At 32.3% G+C, this 22,005-nt stretch overlaps 2 protein-coding genes across 2 annotated transcripts in view; one reads left to right on the top strand and one right to left on the bottom strand.

The window, feature by feature from the left end:
* On the top strand, positions 1-1,575 carry LOC146998547 (general transcription factor II-I repeat domain-containing protein 2-like). Its single transcript, XM_085810216.1, has 2 exons — positions 1-780; positions 1,423-1,575. The coding sequence occupies exons 1-2, from the start codon at positions 1-3 to the stop codon at positions 1,573-1,575; spliced, it is 933 nt and encodes a 310-aa protein (XP_085666342.1).
* Positions 1,576-2,748: 1,173 nt separating this feature from the next.
* LOC146998546 (uncharacterized) overlaps positions 2,749-22,005 on the bottom strand; it is a 124,117-nt gene continuing 104,860 nt past the window's right edge. Inside the window, exons 9-11 of the mRNA XM_085810215.1 lie at positions 14,681-14,756; positions 10,596-10,718; positions 2,749-2,862 (exon numbers count right to left, since the gene is read on the bottom strand). Of these exons, the coding sequence (XP_085666341.1) occupies positions 2,749-2,862; positions 10,596-10,718; positions 14,681-14,756 (313 nt within the window). The remainder of the gene's footprint in view (positions 2,863-10,595; positions 10,719-14,680; positions 14,757-22,005) is intronic.

Genomic DNA, 22,005 nt, shown 5'->3' with positions numbered 1-22,005 from the left:
ATGAAGCGCGGATTGAAATCGCAGCAATCTTCATTTACAAAACTCAAAACTGAACAAGAGGCTGCAACTCGTGCCAGCTTTCGTGTGGCTCTTGGAATTGCAAAACGTGGAAAACCATTCACCGATGGAGAAATGATCAAAGAATGCATAATTGCAGTAGCTGAAGAAATATGCCCTGAAAAGGTAAATTTATTAAAAACTGTCAGTATGTCAGCAAACACTGTGGATCGAAGGGTAGAAAACATCGCTGAAAATATATCCTCTCAACTGTTCGACAAAAATGGACATGTTGAGTGGTTTTCTTTGGCCTTGGATGAGTCAACGGATGTGTCAGATACTGCTCAGGTGTTGATTTATATTCGAGGAGTAGATAAAAGCTATGAAGTGCATGAAGAACTTCTTGATATGTATAGTATTCATGGCACAACTACTGGTACAGATATTTTTAAAGGAGTTGAAATAGCCATTAATCAAAAGAACCTTCGATGGAAAAACTTGAAATGTATTACAATTGATGGAGGCAAAAACATGAGTGGGAAAGATAAAAGAGTGGTCGCTCTTGTGTCAAAGGCTGTAGAAAATGACGGTGGTTCAAAACCATTAGTCTTACATTGTATCATTCATCAACAGTCTTTGTGCGGAAAATGTTTGGATATGTCTGAAGTTCTGAAACCAGTCATATCAACAGTTAATTTTATCAGATCTTTTGGGCTGAATCACAGACAATTCCGACAATTTATTGAAGAGATTGGAGAAAATGACTTAACTTATCATACTGCCGTACGTTGGCTTAGTTGTGGGAAAGTCCTTCAGCGCTTTTTTGAACTTCGAGCAATGATCGAAATTTTTTTGAATGAAAAGCATCGCCTTCTTACTGAATTACAAAACAACGCATGGCTGTGGAAGTTAGCATTCTATGTTGATTTGACAAAACATGTGAACGAAATAAATTTGAGATTGCAAGGAGAAAACCAGCATCTTCCTGATTTATACACTAATATCAAATCATTCCGGAAGAAATTGATACTGTTTCAATCACAACTACGAAGTAAATGTTTTTCACATTTTAAAACATGTGAAATATTCAGCCACACCACTGAGACTGAGTTTCCTATCGATTTTGCAATCGAAACTTTGAGTGCTTTGAAAATAAATTTTGATACTCGTTTCTCGGACTTTGATGCCATTGCGAATCAAATTAAGATTTTTCAGAATCCTTTTGATACTGACATTGAAACCCTAGCCCCGGAACTTCAAATGGAAATGATTGATCTACAGTGCAGTGATATAATTAAGAACAAATATTAAAACTCATATTTGTTGGAATTTTATAAGAGTCTTCCACTGACACAATTTGATAATTTGCATAAATTTGCTCGTGGGCTGTTTTCTGTTTTTGGTACTACTTATTTGTGTGAGAAGACCTTCTCCAAAATGAAGTACACAAAAAATGTTTACAGATCTAAATTAACTGATGAGCATCTTAAATCTCTTTTAATAATTGGTACAAGTAAAATTAGTCCACAACTACAAACTATTGTCAGTGGAAAATCTCAGTTACATAAATCTCATTAGTATTTCATATGTCATTATGCTTGTTATAAGTTATGTTTTTATTTAAAATGTATAAAATGTTAGTTGGATTCATTTCAATAATTTGTTAGTTATTATATACTGAAGTTAAATTTTCTGCATATTATACATGTCTTTACTCATTACAATTCTGTGTTTCTTTATCCAACTTATCACAAAAACAATAACAATAAGCCTACAACAATGTTATGAGTAGTTAGCCCATGACCATATCAATGTAGATGTCATATTAATAATTATTCAACATAAAATTAGAATACTTCAGTAAACTAAATTTAATTTGCTATAAAAAATATGTTCTCTAAAAGGAGTTTTCAAGTATGATAGCTCTCCATGGGCCGGACAAAATCTGTCCGCGGGCCGGATGTGGCCCTCGGGCCGTAGTTTGGAGACCCTTGCTTTAGATGATCAGTAGCGTTCTATCATCTTTGATGATCATCTTAAGAACGTTTTGATAGGTTAGATTTTACATTAATTATATATATAATAAAACACTAAGCTTAACTACATTTTGCACGCGAATTAAAACATTGTCTATAATATAAAAAACTTTCTCAACCATCAGCAATATTTCAAAGATTGAAAATTTTAAATAAATACATAATTCTTTTCTTTTTTTGGGGGATTTACTCTCTTACTTCCCCCCTTTTTTGATAGTTAGTATGGGAAGGCACTACCACTTGACCCATGGTACATCGCTGGTGCCTCATGTTTTTTTACTTGTACCTGTGCAAATCTGCCAGTGCATCGGTTGTGAAACTATTAGCTCTATATAGCCGTATTGACATGGATTAAGGACATTATTTTCTTGAATATGAGGACCTGACAGCGTGAGAAGTCAATTTAATTTCTCATTTGAGAAGAAGCTGGAGACGTAGAAGAAGAAAAAGGCATTGTAACTCTAAGCCAGCGTTTGGGCACGTGTGTTGATCCGTTGCTCTAAAGAAAATCTTATTTAAGTACTAATCTAGAATGAACTCCTAATTATTTACACTACATCTAAAATTCTTTGTTGACGATGGTACTAAAACTCAGTGAAAACAGCTTCAAACTTTTCAAAATAAATTTATCCCAGAAATCATTAATGAATATTGCTTCGAACAAGCAAAATATCATCATAAATAGCAACATTAAGATTGATGTCATATAAAATATTCAAAAAGAGGGAAGTGCTGATCTCAGAGGTGTATATTTAGTTACCTTATTATTAGGTGTAGAATATCCTGGAAGTAGCTTTAATACACTGCTGGCCACTGTAAATGCAGCACCCTGAAGGAAGCATGCAAATAACATGAAATTTACAACATGCATTAGCGGAGGTGAGATATGCAAATGATTAGAATTTCAACGCAGACGCACATCACGCGCGCCTGTGGCGCCACTTCAAAGCGCTATTTAAGGCTTGGAGTTTTCGACGATTTCAAGTTCAGCAATTGTGTTTTTCTTGTAGTTTTTTCAAAAAAAAAAAAAAAAAAAAAAAATCAATTATGCCTCGTAGTAAACAGCGATCATCGTTTGATCAAGTATCCGAGTTCTACAGAGGAAGGATAGTGGCCTACCGAGAGTGTGGATTATCTTTCAGTGAAATCGGTATTCGTGTTGGACGAAACCAAACAACTGTAATGCGGATATGTGACCGTTGGATGCAGGAGGGTACGACGGACCGATGTGTTCGATCGCATCCACCTCAGTGCACCACTTCACGTGACAAAAGGAACATTGTGCGCATGGCAGTGACGGATCGCTCAGTCACATCACGAACTATAGCACAGCACATTCAGTCTGTAACGCATCATCCAGTGTCTGCGTGTACCATTCGACGCCGTTTGCAGCAGAGTGGTCTGTCCGCAAGACGTCCATTGCTTCGTCCACCCTTGACGCAGAACCACAGACGTCTCCGCCGCCAATGGTGCGATGAAAGAAAGATGTGGACGGCAGAATGGAATGAAACTGTCTTCACTGACGAGTCACGCTTCTGTCTGCAACACCACTATGGTCGGATTTGAATCTAGAGACATTGTGGAGAGAGGATGCTGAGCAGCTGCGTTATGCACCGCCACACTGGTCCTGCACCGGGTATTATGGTATGAGGTGGTATTGAATATTACTTTCGCACTCCTTTAGTACGCATTGCCGGTACTTTAAACAGCCAGCGCTACATCTCCGAGGTGTTGGAGCCAGTTGTCCTTCCTTACCTTCAGAGTTTGCCCTCAGCTATATTTCAACAGGATAATGCGCGACCACACGTGGCACGCATTGTCCAAGAGTTTTTCGTCAATCGCCAGATTGAATTGCTTCTCTGGCCGGCTCGCTCTCCGGATCTTTCGCCGATAGAAAACATGTGGTTCATGGTTGCTGAACGATTGATCCAGATTACATCACAAGTTGCCACACTAAATCAACTTTGGAAACGTGTGGAAGCTGCTTGGTCTGCTGTACCCCAAGAACACATCCAAAGTCTCTTTGAATCAATGCCGAGGCGTGTGATTCTACTGATTCTGGAAGGAACCACACTTCACAGAAGTCTATAAATTTAATCATTTGATAACATTGATAACTTGGTCAACATGTTATCTACTAAATAAATTTTGTTGTGATATCTCTTGTCTTTCTTGGTGTTGCAATTTGGGTGGCCAGCAGTGTACTAAAAGTGGGTGGGAAAAACCTTTCCTTTAGCCAAGCAGTCACTAAGTTTCAAAGAGATTATTAAAGATAAATAAATCCAGTTCCTTTATATGCAATAGGCCGCTATGTATAATAAATGCTTAAACGTGTAATCTTTTAAAATTACGTGATGCAAGTGTTCATGCATATAAACTGAAATCTTAGCATAACTATGTTCCATGTAGTCAAAGGCATTGGACTTTCTATGTTAAGATATGAAAGAGACTTTTACAAAACATATTCAATAGACTCTGTAATAAATTTTTATTAGTTTTTTTTTCTATAGTATCGATATACCTAGCTATCTTTCGTTTATTGGGTTTTTAAATTCGATTAGTTGTATTTTATAAAATTAAGACCTAAATACAGAAGACTTTCAAGAACTGTTTATTGAGCTATAACAATGCAATACAATAGGTGAAAAAACGAACACTGTATTTAATTACAGAAATAAATCACTATAAATTAAGTAATTCAGTGCAAGCATGCTGTTAAAAATTAAAATATTCAGCGACCTTATTTCAAGATCATATAGTGAAGCACCATTTATACGTTTCTCATTTATACGATTTTCACATTTATGCATGTATTCATAACGACACTGATTTATTTCTGCTCATGCTAATAGTAAAATATTTCATTTTTACGCGGTTTTCCCCTTATTCATCGACCTTTCTTTTCACAACTCGGATAATTTTTTTATCAGTTATACTTTTTCCCCCGATTATCTGGAAGTTCTATTCGAGAAAACAAGTTCGGGAGGCAGAAAGAAAATCTGGGATATCTCAGACTAGCCAGGATTCTAATCATCCTCCCCCTTGTTTATCAAAAAATTAAGTAGTTTACCGTTAATATCTAAGGATTTTAATACTTTCAGTGATAAACATTCTACAATTACGTCATAAATATAAGCATAAATGCATATATTTCATTTTTCTGCAATACTTCAGAGTCCTAAATATTTGAAAAATTACTTAATGTTTTCACATATTTTCGTTAATTACATTAGAAAGGAATTTGTATTTAGCTAACGATTACCAAAATTAAAATCAAAATTTTATTGCATTATTAATACTAAAATCTCGCATTATGTCTTTTCTTCTTATAGAGAATCTTTCTAAATTAAAACACTTTTTACTTTATTAGTTAAATATGTTATATATTAGTGCTGACTCCTGATTTCCATGCAGTTTAATTTCTATGAGAGTTAAGGAACAGCGAAGGAAAAGAAATATTAATATTTTAAAGACTTGCAACTGAATTAATATAAAATATAAGGAAATAATTATTTTAATACTTATCAAAATTTTATCTTCATATTCAACAACACGCATTCTGAAAATTCTGCTTCACAACTGCTCTAAGTACGTTTAGCGTCTCATGTACTGTGTTTCACATAGCCTTTTCATAGACTGTTTTCCAGTGCGAATAATTCCTGCTTAAATAGTTTTTAAATATACATACCAACAATGCTTTTAATTTATATTTACAATTAAATGTTAGTTATTACATGATATATATTTAATATTAGCTTTATTGATAGTAATAACATTGGTAAGAGTTTATAAATGAACTAATTGTTCATTTTCAGGTTACATTTAATTAAAATATAAATAACCTAATTAATATTTACACAGTTAAATAGAAGAAATCACACGTTTTTAGATATATATAAAAGATATATATATAAATACACATATATATTTAAATTTTTTTCTTTTTCGACATATGCAAATCTTTATTTTCTGTGCATTTATTGTGTTTTTCCAGCAAGGTAAAGCATATATCAGAAATTATCTGTAAGAAATATGTATTAATTGAATGAAAATTACATGCATTATTTTAATGTAATGTTTGTAAAAAAGTATTTTTAATTCATCGTTGTTAGACTTTCTTGATTTCAAGCTCACCAGTGGCAGAGTGGTGAAAGACTGTGGAATGCTGGTACTTCGTCTCGAATTCGAACGCAGACGAATGGGTTGGCTTTTGTAGTTTTCCGAATGTGTAACATTAATACGAGTCAGGTTCCCTTAGAAAATTCTGAATTGCCACACCAATGGCGATGTATTTATTGCAATGGTATTTGTATTTCCGCCTCGTTTGGAGTTTTCACTTTCAGTGTCAAGTTATCTGACTAATTCAATCAGACTTTGTGCCCGTGTATTGTTTGCCGTTTGCACTATTAGTGCTTTACTTAAGACTTAGAATCAAGAGTGGGATTTGGAATTGTTTTGGTGCTTACGTATTAGAACAATGATTTAATAGAGAAAACGCCTTATTTTCAGAATAAAACACTCTCAGGCAATTATAACTATTCATCAGTTTTTACAAGCAGTACCGCTATTTTCGTGAGCATGTTTTGTAATATATTCAAAATTGCAACGGCTTTTATCGATTAATCGCGATATTTTTGGTCTTAAAGTAAATTTTAGAAATAAACTCTTGTGTGATTTGAATCTAATAGAAGAAACTGCTGTCAAATTTTTGTAGGAATACAGTATGATTTGCAGCAACCGCTAAAAGAGACAGTTACTTTAGATCTCCTTTCAAAGCGCTTGACATAAAATATGTGCCAGAACAAAATTTATTAAAAAACTGCTTATAAGTAGTTTTATTGATCGATATATAAGTCTGCAATATTTTTTTTAAATTAGAAGCTGTTAATATTTTTTCCTCAATAAAAAACGATCAAATGCGCGGTGTTTACACTAATATGTAGTTACGATTTCTTTCTTTAATCAAAATTAAAAATCTGAGACTGTTAAAATATTTCTAGAGAAAGGTGCTATTTGCTTGAGACTGGCAATTAAAACAAAGGTATTGTTTTTCCAATGATGGCTTCTAATCGTTTATGAGCGTTTGACACTACTATGGCCGGAAGCGCTGACCCCTTTATTATGGAGGGACCTAATAGGTGGCCATTGTTACCCCCTATGAAGGGACGGACAAATTACATCCATGTCTCCTCCGGGCCCTTCGGTACGCTAGTTAGAGTCATTAACCACTTTACCGTCTGGGTGCCCTTTAAACAAAGGTACTTTTGTGTAAAATATTTTAAAATATAAACAGCATTTTGAGCAAACTGAAAATAGGCTGATTAAATTAAATTTGTATAAATTATTTGAATGTGGTCCTGAAGGCTAATTGCTTAAGAAGAGAGATGCATTCGTAGAGGCGCTTTCTGTGAGAAACTTTCATATTCGCGTTACACTTAGAAGAAATCCGTTAGTCTGGGTTCAAACCTAAACCAAAGCAAACTATCACTATTCAGCGGTCTTCATCATTGGGCCAGTGGTAAGGCCTTTGTATAATAGAATTAATGTAGTAATAATGTTGAATTTCTACATCTAAATATATGTGTGGCATTCTTAAGTTGAAATTTCAATTATATACCTTTTTCTTTCACTAAAAAAATGAGATTCCTTCAAAAACATATAAGTGGGGCTATAATGCGTTACAATTAAATTCGCTCAGTAACACTGGATATCGACTTACAATAGTGAAATTTTTCTATTTGAAAGGAATAAATTAGTATCTGTTAGAATACTGTTAGAATAAATTAGTGTGACTTTTGCAGAATGAAACTCGGCAGCGTCAAAACCAAACGAGCGCCAAACGATATATTGGCGAGAGAGGATTGTATCTACGTTTTGAAGCAGAAATCTTAAAAGGATCTTGTTCTTGCGTTGCAGTTGAGCTTCATTCTTTTCCAGGCATGTTATCTCCTTTTTTGGAATATGCCTGATAATATTGCCTAATAGGTAAGTCGGAAGATCTTTAAAAACTTATAAATGAGTCTCTGGTAATTTTTTTTTTTTTTTTTCAACACTTCTATTTAAAAGCTTGTGAAGAATTTTGATTTCTGTTCTATTTGAGCTAACAAAACTCTCTAACTTCTTACATAAAAATTTCATAGTTATTCTAACTTATGATTCTTTAATAAAACTGTACTAAATAGGGGAGAGTGTATTTAAATGCCTTAGCTGTGTTAAAGGCGCACATATCAGAAACACTATGCTCGAATCATGACACCCGTTAGTTAGAACATATTTCGTTCTTGAAGATGATTACATGAAAATCCCATTTTTTTGAAAGAACTCTAAGAAATGAACACAAATTCGGCATATAGTAAAAGGTACTGAAAGGATTTATAACTAACTTTATAAATGACTGGTTATATAACTGGTAATATGCATGAAAGAAGATAAACACGCCAAAGTAAAACATAAAATTAGGCAAAGCAATAACCTTCTGTTCGGAATATACCTTCTGTTCAGAATATACAAATTCGGCATATAGTAAAAGGTACTGAAAGGATTTATAACTAACTTTATAAATGACTGGTTATATAACTGGTAATATGCATGAAAGAAGATAAACACGCCAAAGTAAAACATAAAATTAGGCAAAGCAATAACCTTCTGTTCGGAATATACCTTCTGTTCAGAATATACAAATTCGGCATATAGTAAAAGGAACTGAAAGGATTTATAACTAACTTTATAAATGACTGGTTATATAACTGGTAATATGCATGAAAGAAGATAAACACGCCAAAGTAAAACATAAAATTAGGCAAAGCAATAACCTTCTGTTCGGAATATACCTTCTGTTCAGAATATACAAATTCGGCATATAGTAAAAGGTACTGAAAGGATTTATAACTAACTTTATAAATGACTGGTTATATAACTGGTAATATGCATGAAAGAAGATAAACACGCCAAAGTAAAACATAAAATTAGGCAAAGCAATAACCTTCTGTTCGGAATATACCTTCTGTTCGGAATATACAAATTCGGCATATAGTAAAAGGTACTGAAAGGATTTATAACTAACTTTATAAATGACTGGTTATATAACTGGTAATATGCATGAAAGAAGATAAACACGCCAAAGTAAAACATAAAATTAGGCAAAGCAATAACCTTCTGTTCGGAATATACCTTCTGTTCAGAATATACAAATTCGGCATATAGTAAAAGGTACTGAAAGGATTTATAACTAACTTTATAAATGACTGGTTATATAACTGGTAATATGCATGAAAGAAGATAAACACGCCAAAGTAAAACATAAAATTAGGCAAAGCAATAACCTTCTGTTCGGAATATACCTTCTGTTCAGAATATACAAATTCGGCATATAGTAAAAGGTACTGAAAGGATTTATAACTAACTTTATAAATGACTGGTTATATAACTGGTAATATGCATGAAAGAAGATAAACACGCCAAAGTAAAACATAAAATTAGGCAAAGCAATAACCTTCTGTTCGGAATATACCTTCTGTTCAGAATATACAAATTCGGCATATAGTAAAAGGTACTGAAAGGATTTATAACTAACTTTATAAATGACTGGTTATATAACTGGTAATATGCATGAAAGAAGATAAACACGCCAAAGTAAAACATAAAATTAGGCAAAGCAATAACCTTCTGTTCGGAATATACCTTCTGTTCTACCAATAACTTTCTGTTCGCCCAATAAAAACTCCATCGATTTAGAGGGCAAGAGGTGCAGGTCCCTCAACATCAGGAGGAAAGAAACTCTGCCAAGAAGAAGGCTATATTTATACCAAAAGGTAAAACAAACAGGGTTGCAAAGGTTATGGTTTTTGGTACAAATGCAGCTTCCTTTATGTAAAATTTACTTTTCTGCTGATGGTGAGGGACCTGCACCTGTTGCCTTCGAAATTTATAGAGTTTTTGTTAAAATATACGTCAAATAAATGGTTGTTGCTTTGCCTAATTTTATGACAGTATGCACTTTTATTCTTCTCCAAAACTGAAGCATGTTCTTCAGCAAAATTACTGAGACCCTTAAATCTAAAAACTTCGAATATATTTTATAAAGTTTGAAATATTTGAAAATGCGTTTGTTAGTAATTTAAGCTTATAATCTCTAAATACTAACAGAACTACAATAATTACAAATAAATAAACTCCATTGATTTAGTTATTAAAGTTAATTAAAGTACTTATCTACGTTTGATAAGTACTAATAATTCTTAATAAAAAGTACTTTAATCCATTAAAGTACTTTTAACTAAAAATTGTTCTTTTATTAGAAGTGTAATTTTAAGTGGAAGTTCAGCTCTAAAGTTATTTTAAGATCTGAACAATTCCTGTCTTTAAATCATATAAATCAATGAAGTATTGTCGTTAAGTAAACGTTATACGAAAAAAATCTGCAGGGGAAATTTTCAAGCTGTTTCAAGATTTTAGATATAATGAGCCAAGGAATTATAAAAGCTAATATATTGAAGATCTGTAGCTATTCTTTCCATATTGTTTTAAGAAAGTCTTGGTTTTCGACGTTTTAGAAGTTAAAACCAGGCGACCGACTGGATAATAGAGGATATAGCACAGTGTCTCAAATAAATCAAAAAGAGATACAAGAGACAGTCCTAGCCACATGCCCATATATCCTCCAATGTAACTGAACATCTCGATACTCTGAAATAAAAAGAGTTACAATGTATGAGAATTTTAAAATTAAAAATATGAAATAAAATAATTTGAAATATACAGAAAGAATTATTTCGGAATTGAAGTAAATTCAAGTGTCATCACTTAATTTCTACATTAAAGAATTCAACCATGTTAAATATACTGTAGATATTTTTATTATTTTTACTTCCTTGTACGAAGTTAAAAGAAAGTATTGTAATCGCGAAAAGTTTCAGGCAGCATATTTCAACGAAAATATTCATTTTGACAGCTGTCGAATGCAATTTAAGGATGTTTTTGCGTGACATCTGTACGGACGGACAGAATAAAAGACTCTTTTCCTCCAAAAAAATTATAAAACTGCTTTAAAATGAATTCTGAAGAGAAATTTTCGTGGTGTCTGTACGTACGTATGTATGTATCTCGCATAACTCAAAAACGAGTAGCCTCAGAACGTTGAAATTTTGTATATAGGACTGCTGTAACATGTAGATGTGCACCTCGTATTTTGGTTGCAATCGGCCGCACCAAACGTATATAAATATATTTATATATATATCCCCTCTGTAACCCAGCTCATTGAGCTCAGTTTCTTTACTCTTATACGTTTGTAAATTGTGCATTTTTTTGCTTTAAAAATAATTGAATTATGTTGCTCTTATCTTCTGGTTAAGGTTTTTATGCCTTTAGGAAATCTGCAAGCAATATTTGTAGAAGGCAAATATTGCTTCTACAAATATTGTTATCAACAATTTAAAAGCTGTTAGTGCGGTTAAGCCTAATTTTTAAATAACATGGCGGACATATTTGTTTACATTTGAAACAGCAGAATAGTAGATTTGTTGCCAATCTAGAGAGACTAAGCTTCGCAACAACAAAGATAACGCCTTCATTTATTACTGCGAATTAAATCATGCTTAATTCTTTCTGGACTTTTTCCGAGGAAATAAGTGTTTAAGATTTAATTTTTAATATTGATATTTTGAGTTTTTATGTATTTTTGGCTTGTCGCGAAGTGAAAACAGAATTAATTGAATAAGAAATACTGAATCGTCTGTGCAAAACTCTTTTTTTTTCCTTAATTTCTTTTATACATCTTTCTAGATTTATTATAGTATTTAAATCGAACATATGGCAATGATTAGATAATTCTTCAGATGATATAAATTTTGTGCATTCTGAGTTATAATAGGAAGTCAATAAAATGCTTTTCATCCCTACCAAAAGATGGCGCCACACGAGCGCCTCATTTGTTCAAAGTTTACTCATTCTACGGACGGCGGCACAGGAGCCGCCGTCGAGAGTAATCTAATCTTTCTAGCACAGCATGTGCACAAATACTTCCATATTATTGGATACAACTTACTCGATTTTTCACGCATTCAATAGTCAAGTATAATATATTGGTAAAGCCCGTTAATGGTCGATTGTCTCTTACTAAGTGATAAGACATAGACATAGTTATAATATGAACGAAATATAACGCTGTTAAGTGAACCTAGCGCCAGAGTGTCGCACTGGTAAACAAATATAGTGAATTTTGGAGAGTGCATTTATTCTATTGTGGTTTATGCGTTATCGACGAAGTAGATTTAATTCAATCCAATAAGTTTAAATGAAATGCAAGAAAAAATGCGTATAATTTAATATTCCGTACAAGGCATGCGTTTATTCTATTGTGGCTATCGACGAAGTAGATTTAATTCAATCCAATAAGTTTAAATGAAATGCAAGAAAAAATGCGTATAATTTAATATTCCGTACAAGGCAGTCATGTGGTGTACATATCAGATTTTTTTTTTTCAAACACATTGTAGAAACGCTTTTCCTTCTAAAAATATCTTGCCCAAAATTGAGAATAAATGATTATTTATAAAACTGCGTAGCTTAAATTTTCAAATTAGCAGTAGAAAGCACTTTTATTTAAATTTCGGTAGAATTTATGCGATCATTAAGTAATATTTCTGCAAATGAAAATTGTAAAAAAGAGTTTCCTTGTTTTAAATTTTTTTTCCTTATTGATTGAAGTACTATCGAAATTTTCTGACAGAAAATATTTTAAATATATTTGATATTTATCTCGTTGATAGACTCACGCATGGTATATATAAATATTGCAGTTAAACTGTTTTTCTCCATCAAATTCGTGTTTAGAAAACAATTAGGATGTATTTTTAATCAAAATGGATGTTTCAAGCCTCTTCTACACATTCTCATTGTATACTTGATAAAATTATGTATGGAGTTAGACTTAAGTCTATCGTTATCTTTTTAAAAATATTTAAAATCAAGATTCACCATTCCTTGTATTATGCATGAAAACAGCAATTTGTTTTTGATAAATCGAGCAACAGAAGCATCTAAAGTTCGCGTAATTTTATGTAATACATATATCAACGAAAATGCAGAAAAATTATTAAAATTTGAAACTATAAGATAAATTTAAAAAAGTCTGATGTGTACACCACATGACTTCCTTGTACGGAATATTAAATTACACGCATTTTTTCTTGCATTTCGTTTAAAATTATTGGATTGAATTAACTCTACTTCGCCGACAGCGCATAAAACACAATAGAATAAATACATTCTTTAAAATTCACTCTATTTGTTTACCATAGCTACACTCTGGCGCTAGGTTCACTTAACAGTATTATATTTCGTTCATATTATAACTCAGAATGCACAAAATTTATATCATTTAAAGAATTATCTAATCATTGCCACATTTTCTATTCAAATACTATAATAAAGCTAGAACGATGTATAAAAGAAATTAAGCAAACAAAACAAAAAAGAAACAATTTTTCACAGACGATTGAGTATTTCGCATTCAATTAATTCAGTTCTTACTTCGCGACAAGGCAAAAATACATAAAAAACTCATAATATATGTATTAAAAATTACTAATTATTAAAAATTAAGTAAATCTTAAACACTTATTTCCTCGAAAAAATTCCAGAAAGGATTAAGCATGATTTAAATCGCAATAATAAACGAAGGCGTTTATCTTTGTTGTTGCGAAGCTACTTTTTTTATATTGGCAACAAATTCACTATTCTGCTGTTTCAAATGTAAACAAGCAATGGCCGCCATCAAAAAAATTATTAGGCTTAGCGGCACTTAAGCAACTTTTAAATTGTTGATAATTCTAAAAATATTGCATACAGATTTACTAAAGGCATAAAAACCTTAACTGGAAGATAAGAACAAAATAATTCAGCTATTTTTGAAGCAAAAAATATGTAATTTACAAACATACAAGAGTAAAGAAACTGTGATCACTGAGCCGGGGAACAGAGTGGATATATTTATATACGTTTGGCGCGGCCGATTGAAACCAAAATACGAGGTGCACATCTACATGTTATAGTAGTCCTATATACGAAATTTCAACGTTCTGAGGCTACTCGTTTTTGAGTTGTGCGAGATATGTACGTACGTACATACGTTGGTACAGACGCCACGGAAAATTCTCGTCAGAATTCATTTTAAAGCAGTTTTTTAATTTTTTTGGACATAAAGAGTCTTTTATTCTGGCCTTACGTACAGATATCACGCAAAAACATCGTTAAATTGCATTCGAAAGCGGTTAAAATGGATATTTTCTTTGAAATATGCTGGCTGAAGCTTTTCGCGTTTACAATACTTCCTTTTTACTTCGTACAAGGAAGTAAAAATGAAGTCAAGATCATTTTAATTTTATTTAGACAAGGTATTTAATAATATTCTTTTGCGGTTTAATATGGCAATATAGTCAGATTTTTTAATATAAATGCAAAAATGTTGAAAGAAATAAAATTGGAAAAGTTTTATGTTTCTTTCTTGGAAAAGTTTTATGTTTATGATATAATGTTTCAAGCGCAGGTAAAATCGATGGAGATATTCTAAAAAAATCCAATTAAATTGAAATAAGATTATTGAAAGTATACAAAAGTAGAAATTAATAAAATAATTTAATACATACTTCAAACTTGGGTTGGTACAGGAATTTGGTTACGCGAAATCTTGTGAAATGAATGGTGAGCTTAATTTTTGCAAATCTGAAAAATAAGTATGAAATCAGAATGACAAACATGATAAAATATTACCGAATTCCTACGCAAACTTATAATTGTCAATAAAATTATGAATTCTGTTGTAGATCTATTGTTACGAATTTTGTACATAGATAGATGATTTGAGAGCAATCGTATGTTAAATTGCTGTATTTCTTTCGTACAATGTAAAGCGAAAAATCTAAAGAGAGAAGCTCTGCCGGAAAAGTAAGAACGCAGGCAAAGTCCATTTAACGTTGAATAATTGGGTATGCTGGTAATTTGGCGAGGTATCTCCAAGATGATAACGTTTTTGGCGAATTATTTTGTTACCAAATTTGGCAAGAAATTAACAAATGTCGCCATATTGGCCGGTCATTTGGTCATTTGGTCCGGTCCCTGTATTACCGTAACAAGTATTGTAAGTGATCACTATATTAGTTGCAACTGTAATTAAACCCTCATTTTGCTTTCCTGTAATTTCGAGAACCGGAAAGTACTAGAAACATCTCAGCGGCCCGGTGAGAAATATATAAGGCCGGAGACAGCATCTGCTCTCAGTTAGTTTATTGTTGTTGTTGTTGTGGTCATTATTCAGCGTGAGATATTTCTGGGTTAACTTTCTCTTTAGATGCGCTTCGCATTGCTTTGTGTTTAATGTTCTTAATAGTTTTCAGCGTGACTACTGATTGCACTTTATGATACTGTAAACCCCTGTATGGGTATTTATGTGCAAAATTCCATCACTTTGCAATGTTTCTGTTGTTAAAATTAATTTTATTAATCTATCATCGGAACTGTGTGCATTCAATCTAATACGTAACACTATTAATATAGCACTCAAAGCAACATAAACTTTTAAATTGCTAATACCTAACCTGTAAATCCACTGAAAGATTTTCTTGTTTTGATGACGTATGCGATCTACCGCTTTTAGTTCGTTATTTGTTTCATAGATGGTGCCACTAAAATGCTATTTTTTAATATGAAAAGAAATTACATAAATGAAAATGATTTCATTAACTGATTTAACAATCCAAGCGATACGATTTCGGCTTTGAACATGTAATTCCAAACTGACCCCCTTGCTGTATATTTCGACTGTTTTTCGTCCAGTATGCCGAAATCGGATCCGTCAAAAGCTGGCAGAAATTTTTGTGTATAACAAATTAGGAAGCCATCCTTCTATGCGAAATTCTACGCCTAACCCTTGACACTTTGATAATCTATTAAATTTTTAATTTCATCAACATAAAAAAAGGAGAAGTGGCCTTTAAAGGGTCTGCTTTTATGAGTCTCTCAGCCGTATGCATACAGATGTCGCGCAACATGGCCAAAATTGGTAACGGATCTCCAGCATGTTTCTACGAAATAACATAGAAGTATCTGAATATAGTACTTCGCATGCATCGAGTGTAGAACTCCACCAAGTTTGCGTATAGTACTCAGCAAATTTAGAATCTTTAGCTTCAAAACACTCAGTACGATTCAGTTGTTTGAGTGTTGTCGGCAGGATTAAGAAAGTTCTTTTGGTTTCTAGCTCGAAGATCGTATTACGATCACAAAAGCGGTACATCTCGTACCCGCCGACTGTGCTAATCGTTACATAGCATACCACATCAAATACCGATTTTCTTTATATATAAATAAAAAGGAAATTCTTAAGATAAAACTAATAAATAAGCGAGTTTTCAAAGTACTCACTAAAAATTGAGTCACCTATACTTATCACATGCAGCTAATATACGTAATTCCTGCTGATTGTTTTATCTTAAATTTTAGAAAATTCATTGATGCTTTCAAATCTACATCGGCGTAATATAAAATTTGAATCGATTTTTTTTTTTTTGTTTTTATGATCATGCTATTTTTATTTTCGATAATGAGCAACTGTTTAAAAAGGCGGAATTTTTGTATCCTGTTGTAAAGTCCTAAAATAATTTACAGTTTTTTCATGTCAATAATTCCCTCAGATATGATCTATGCCTTGCATATATATATGTGTATGTATGTGTAAGATAAAAATATGTAAATGCAATAAAAGAATTAAAATTTTTTCATGTAAAAAAACTCCTTCAAATACAATCTATCTATTGCTTATATATATATTTGTTTGTGGGGGGGACTAGTAAGATAATAAAATATGATAATATAATTCTAATTTTCATTTGCAATCGTCCCTTAAACTCGTTTAACTGAGTTTACTTTAGAAATTAATAAAACAAATTCTCTCACTTAAGAGAAATCTGAAATTGTACATTTTATTACGGGCAGAACATGCAAGCGAATGCCCCCCTTGCCCCAAAAATGGCATCAAACGACAGCAACAGGCCTGCAAAGGAATTTAAATTGTGTTAGAAGTAAAAAAAAAAAAAATAGCAGATACAACTAAAAATAATTAAAATATTTTTCTCAACTTACATATCAGCATTACTTTTGTTTTCATTTTTTTAACATATATTACACGGATGTAACTTTCCTGATTGATGGTAAAGCTTCTTTCAATTTGTAAGAATTATATTAATTTTATTAACAGTTAAATTTTGAGTTAAACTTCCTTTCCTATCGATTCTTACTTCAACTTACCACCTCCGGCCAGAACGTAGTTTTAGAATCACGTCTGAATATATAATGAGGAAGAGCGGTATTTAACCTCGGAATTCTTCGGTCTTAGTAAGAGAGATACTAGATATTCTGGATAGCACGCGTCCGCCTTTTTAGGCTACTCTCTCGTAAGCTATTATTACGCTCGGCCGTACTTTAGGCCCTTGATAGCTTCGCAGTCTGTTAACGTTAAGGGGCCAGTTATGTTAGAATTTTGATAGCTTCGGCTATACTTCTTTAGTTTAGATAAGTTTAGTTTAATTCTTAGTCTCTTAAGTTCAAGCCCAACTGTCGGCTTTATCGTACAACTCCAAGACGGAGTTCTGTCAAATCTTATTTTGAATAATAAACGGTTATTTTAACTTTCCATCTTGTTGTTGCCTGTCACACGAACTTAAGCGATTATTCACTAGTTCTTAAGATTCTTCACTTTCAATAGTAACTTAGAATTACCCAGTGAGGAATCCTACAAATTTATTAATGCATCCTCACATTTCTTTGTCCAAAGGAGCTTTTGCTTGCTCTCTGTCAGCTTTCGAAGGGTTCTTGCGTTGGAAGAAAACTCCTGGGATCTCTAGTAGGTGCAAAACCCAGGAACTTTCTCAGCTGATGGACATTTTCGTAGAGTCTCCAATCTTTAACTGCCTACACTTTTTCTGGATCCGTATATACAATCCGGCAGAGATGACATGTCTGAAGCAAGTTGCTTCTGTCTGAATACTTTACATTTGGCGAGACTTAACTTTAGTTTGGCTTCCTTAGTTTCTGAAGCAACTTTTTAAGATTTTTCTAAATGCTCTTCAATCGTTTTTCCGACGATGTTGATGTCATTGAGGTATATCAGACAGGATTCGTAGGAAAGGCCTCCCAACACGGTCTCCACAAGGCGTTCGAAAGTTGTCGAACTTCACAGTTCTAGAACTTTCCACAAAAATACTCGTATAGATCTTCACAGTATCACAGAACACAATAAGTACGTTGACTTCAAACTACTAAGAACGTTAAACACAATGCAATGCAAAGCGAATCTAAAACTAACACAGAGATATATCAATACTCCGAACTCACACCGAACTAAACAACTCCTGAGAAACTGATGCTCACGCTGGTCTTGTGCAGTTTTCCTCCCGCCGCTGAGAGATCTTAAGTACCTTCCACTTCTCGAAATTACTAGAAGGCATATTGAGAGCCGGATAGGTTTACAGATATATATCTATATTAATTACATTTATTCACTCACTATATCAATATCACTCACAATATCAATGTTAAATAGGCTTGCTTCTGTATTCTAACTTTTCCAACAAAGTCTCGCTTCTTTAGTTTTTCACGTTACAATATACAAAAAATACTATTATTGTACATATAATTTCACTAAAATTACTTACATATGTTCAAAATTCGTAACACTATCGTTGCATAAATAATTTTACCGTATTTTAAAGAGAATTAAAAGATACCCACTTACTCCTTAAAGGTTAATTTCAGAAAGGTTTATTACAAACTTTCTAGCATTTTAAAACTGAAAGATGAAAAATGCCAAATTAAAAACGAGACATTAGGGTTTAAAACAAATTAAAGTTTTACATAACATACATATATTTATTTAATTTGCAGTTTTTTTTTTGCAAGTGGAAGAATGTGGACATTAACGTTGAAAAATGTGGACATTAAAGTTGTCAACATCCTTTTCGAAATGCTCTAAAGTCATCTGAGAACAAATAATCACGAAATTCACAAAACTTAAAAATGCTGACAGAATGCGTTTCAGAAATAACCTTTCGATTTAAAGAATTTAAGAATATTAGTTCAGAATGAGAATCTTAAATGATATCTGAATTTATTAGTTTGATATTTATTTACTCAAGTCAGTTAGCTTTAAATAATTTTGAATAAATTCCTGAATTACTTTTGGGGAAAAGAGGAATTTTTTTGGTAAAAATTTCAGTAATTTAATTTTTGTAATAAAAATTGATATACCTAAAATTGTCTCATAAAAGCGATAGACCGTATTCTAGAGTTATAAGCAAATACTTATAAATTATAAAGAGGTAATTATGAAGTTTCCTAAAATTTCATTTTCGAAAATAAGTTATAGCTTAAAATAGAAGAAGCAAACGCTACGAATTATATTGATCATACACAATAGGTGTACGCTTAATGCAGAATATGCGTATACATGCTATTATATTCATTTTAAAACTATGCTGCATCTGAATAAAATAACATGCTAAATAGCTGTTATTGGGATGTTAAGAATCAAGCGTAATATTCAAATATTCATAAATTTGCAGGATTAGTTTTGAAGGCTTAAATGTGGAACCTTCTCCTTCAGCCGCAAAAGTGAAAATTACGAAAGAAACACCTGTGTCCTGGAGATAACAAGGAAAGAAATCAAGTCAAGTTGTTGACGTCATCCGTGATGAAAGGATCTATATATCTGTATTGAATTGCTCTATATTTAAACCTTTGAAACTAATCCTGTAAATTTATAAATATTAAGCTGATTCTTGTTGTCTTAACATATCCGGTAGTTATATTATATATTCAAAATTCCGAACAAAAAATTATGAAAATAATAATTTTGATGATATGAAATAAGAGGAAACTGAAGAACGAATAGTTGAATCATATTTAGAAAATCGCTTTGGATTGCTTTTTTCAGATGCTTTTTCAAGAAACGCATTCGAGATTTTTAAAGGAAATAATTATAAAAAACGTGATTTAAAAACTTATAAATTTTGTTAATATATGCATTATGCGCAAATTTTCCGCACGTTTTGGCGTACTCCAAATATGTGTATTGGCATTTGGATCAGTTTTAAAAGGTATCTCTTTATTTGGTACTTACGTATTACTCAATCGACCGTGAAACTCGCCAAGCAGCTCGATTTAGTGCTAGATAAGGATAAGCGTGACGTAACAATGCATTTATAATATTTGATGTAACCCTAACTGATTCTCGAAATGCAATGTTTTATAATTTGGAATCTGCCATTTGCATAACAGCAAACAGTAAATTAAGAAAGATTTAATCAAAGGTATGGGATCTTACCGCCAAAAAAGTGTGTATTAATGAGCACGATATGGTCAGCTGAATATGGCTGACAAAACAGTAATAGATTAGAATAATTAGTTGGGAGAAATTTGCACTGCTTCCATTAAAATCGGGCAGAACTTTTAGTAAAATCGGTAGGTCTAACAAAATAGCACAAATCTACGAAAGCCTTTTTGTGAAGCGCAAAAGCAAGTGGGTCGAATATTCATTACTTATTAAATAAAAATACGTCAGTTCTTTCAAAATTCAAGCCCAGCAGCTAGTTCGCCCTGGCTTCGATTCTAGACCAAGCGGGCTGCTGCAGGGCGTTTTCGTGGTTTTCCTCATGTGTAAGGTTGATACAAGCCAGTTTCCTTTAGAAAGTTCTCATCTGTTCTCATCTGTGTTGCATCTGTTTCCCTAGGCGGAAAGCCTTCATGTGCCTATTAATCAAGTAAACCAAACCGATTAAACCAATCTTCAGGATTCCGCAGGAACGATTAGCGCAACTTTGACGGGATTTCCGCTAACTTTCATGGTTCGATAGTAGCCAAATTTCATGGTCGATGGAATAATACGTAAGTATCCTTTATTACAATTGAGAAGAATTATTATAATTTTATTACATTTGAGTTTTCAGTGTTTTTGCAAGCAATGAAAATATTTTTACACAGAATATGATAAAATCAGCTTAAAAATTGAATTAATGTTAGAAAAGAGAATTTGGAAAGAAATCTAATTATTCGAAGCAGAGTACAAGATTTCTATTATATGCATACTCGAAACATGTTGTGCTGCTGAATAACAACAAAAAATTAAGATTACTGTGCATTTGCTAATATAAACCAATAAGCGTATAAGCTAAGAAGTAAGATTTTCTCCAATACCTCAGGCAAAGTTGAAGAAAATATTATAAACCGAATAAAACATTCCTCTATAAATTCAGCTATGATATCTCGTCAAAAGTTAAAAAAACTTTTAGTCAAATTTAATAAAACTTATAGGTGAAATGAATTGGTTTTATCCGTTCGAAAAATTGTTCAGAAACGACCGTCTGATCGCTAAAAAAAATTGCATTAGTAACGCTGTGGACTAAATTGAAGATGATATCTACGAGATGGACGACAACGATGTCAGTTATGGAAATTAAGGACAGTGCCATTTGCTTGGACTTGACTGCAGCAGAAAAAGACTTCCGTTCATTGCTAAAAAACTCCAAGTAGGCTATTAATATTGAGAATAATAAATTGTAAAATTTTGTAAATGTATAATAATGTATATTTCCATTAAATAAAATTTTAAAACATTCCAGTCAATTTCAGTTATTTATTAATATTTTCCAGTTAATCATTTTTGTAATCGAATTAAATGTAAATGATTTCAAACGCGTGTATAAGCTGACCCCTAAACTTCAGAAAGAAAACATTTTCTAAAACTTCTGTGCTTGCACGGGAAAATATACGGCAATTCTTTTTAATCAAAATTAAAGAATAAAATGAATAATAAATCGACTTACCTGCAGTGTTCGTTGTTACACTAAAAGAAAAAAATTAGAGCTATATGAAAAATTTATAGAGAAAAAGTACTGATAATTTACATATATAGTAGAAAGAT

The sequence above is a fragment of the Stegodyphus dumicola genome, chromosome 2, assembly GCF_044657685.1.
Source record: "Stegodyphus dumicola isolate Sdum_Otavi_A_Nest chromosome 2, ASM4465768v1".
Classification (NCBI taxonomy): domain Eukaryota; kingdom Metazoa; phylum Arthropoda; class Arachnida; order Araneae; family Eresidae; genus Stegodyphus; species Stegodyphus dumicola.
The sequence above is the reverse complement of the archived record's forward strand: the minus strand, read 5'-3'. Positions and strand labels throughout refer to the sequence as shown.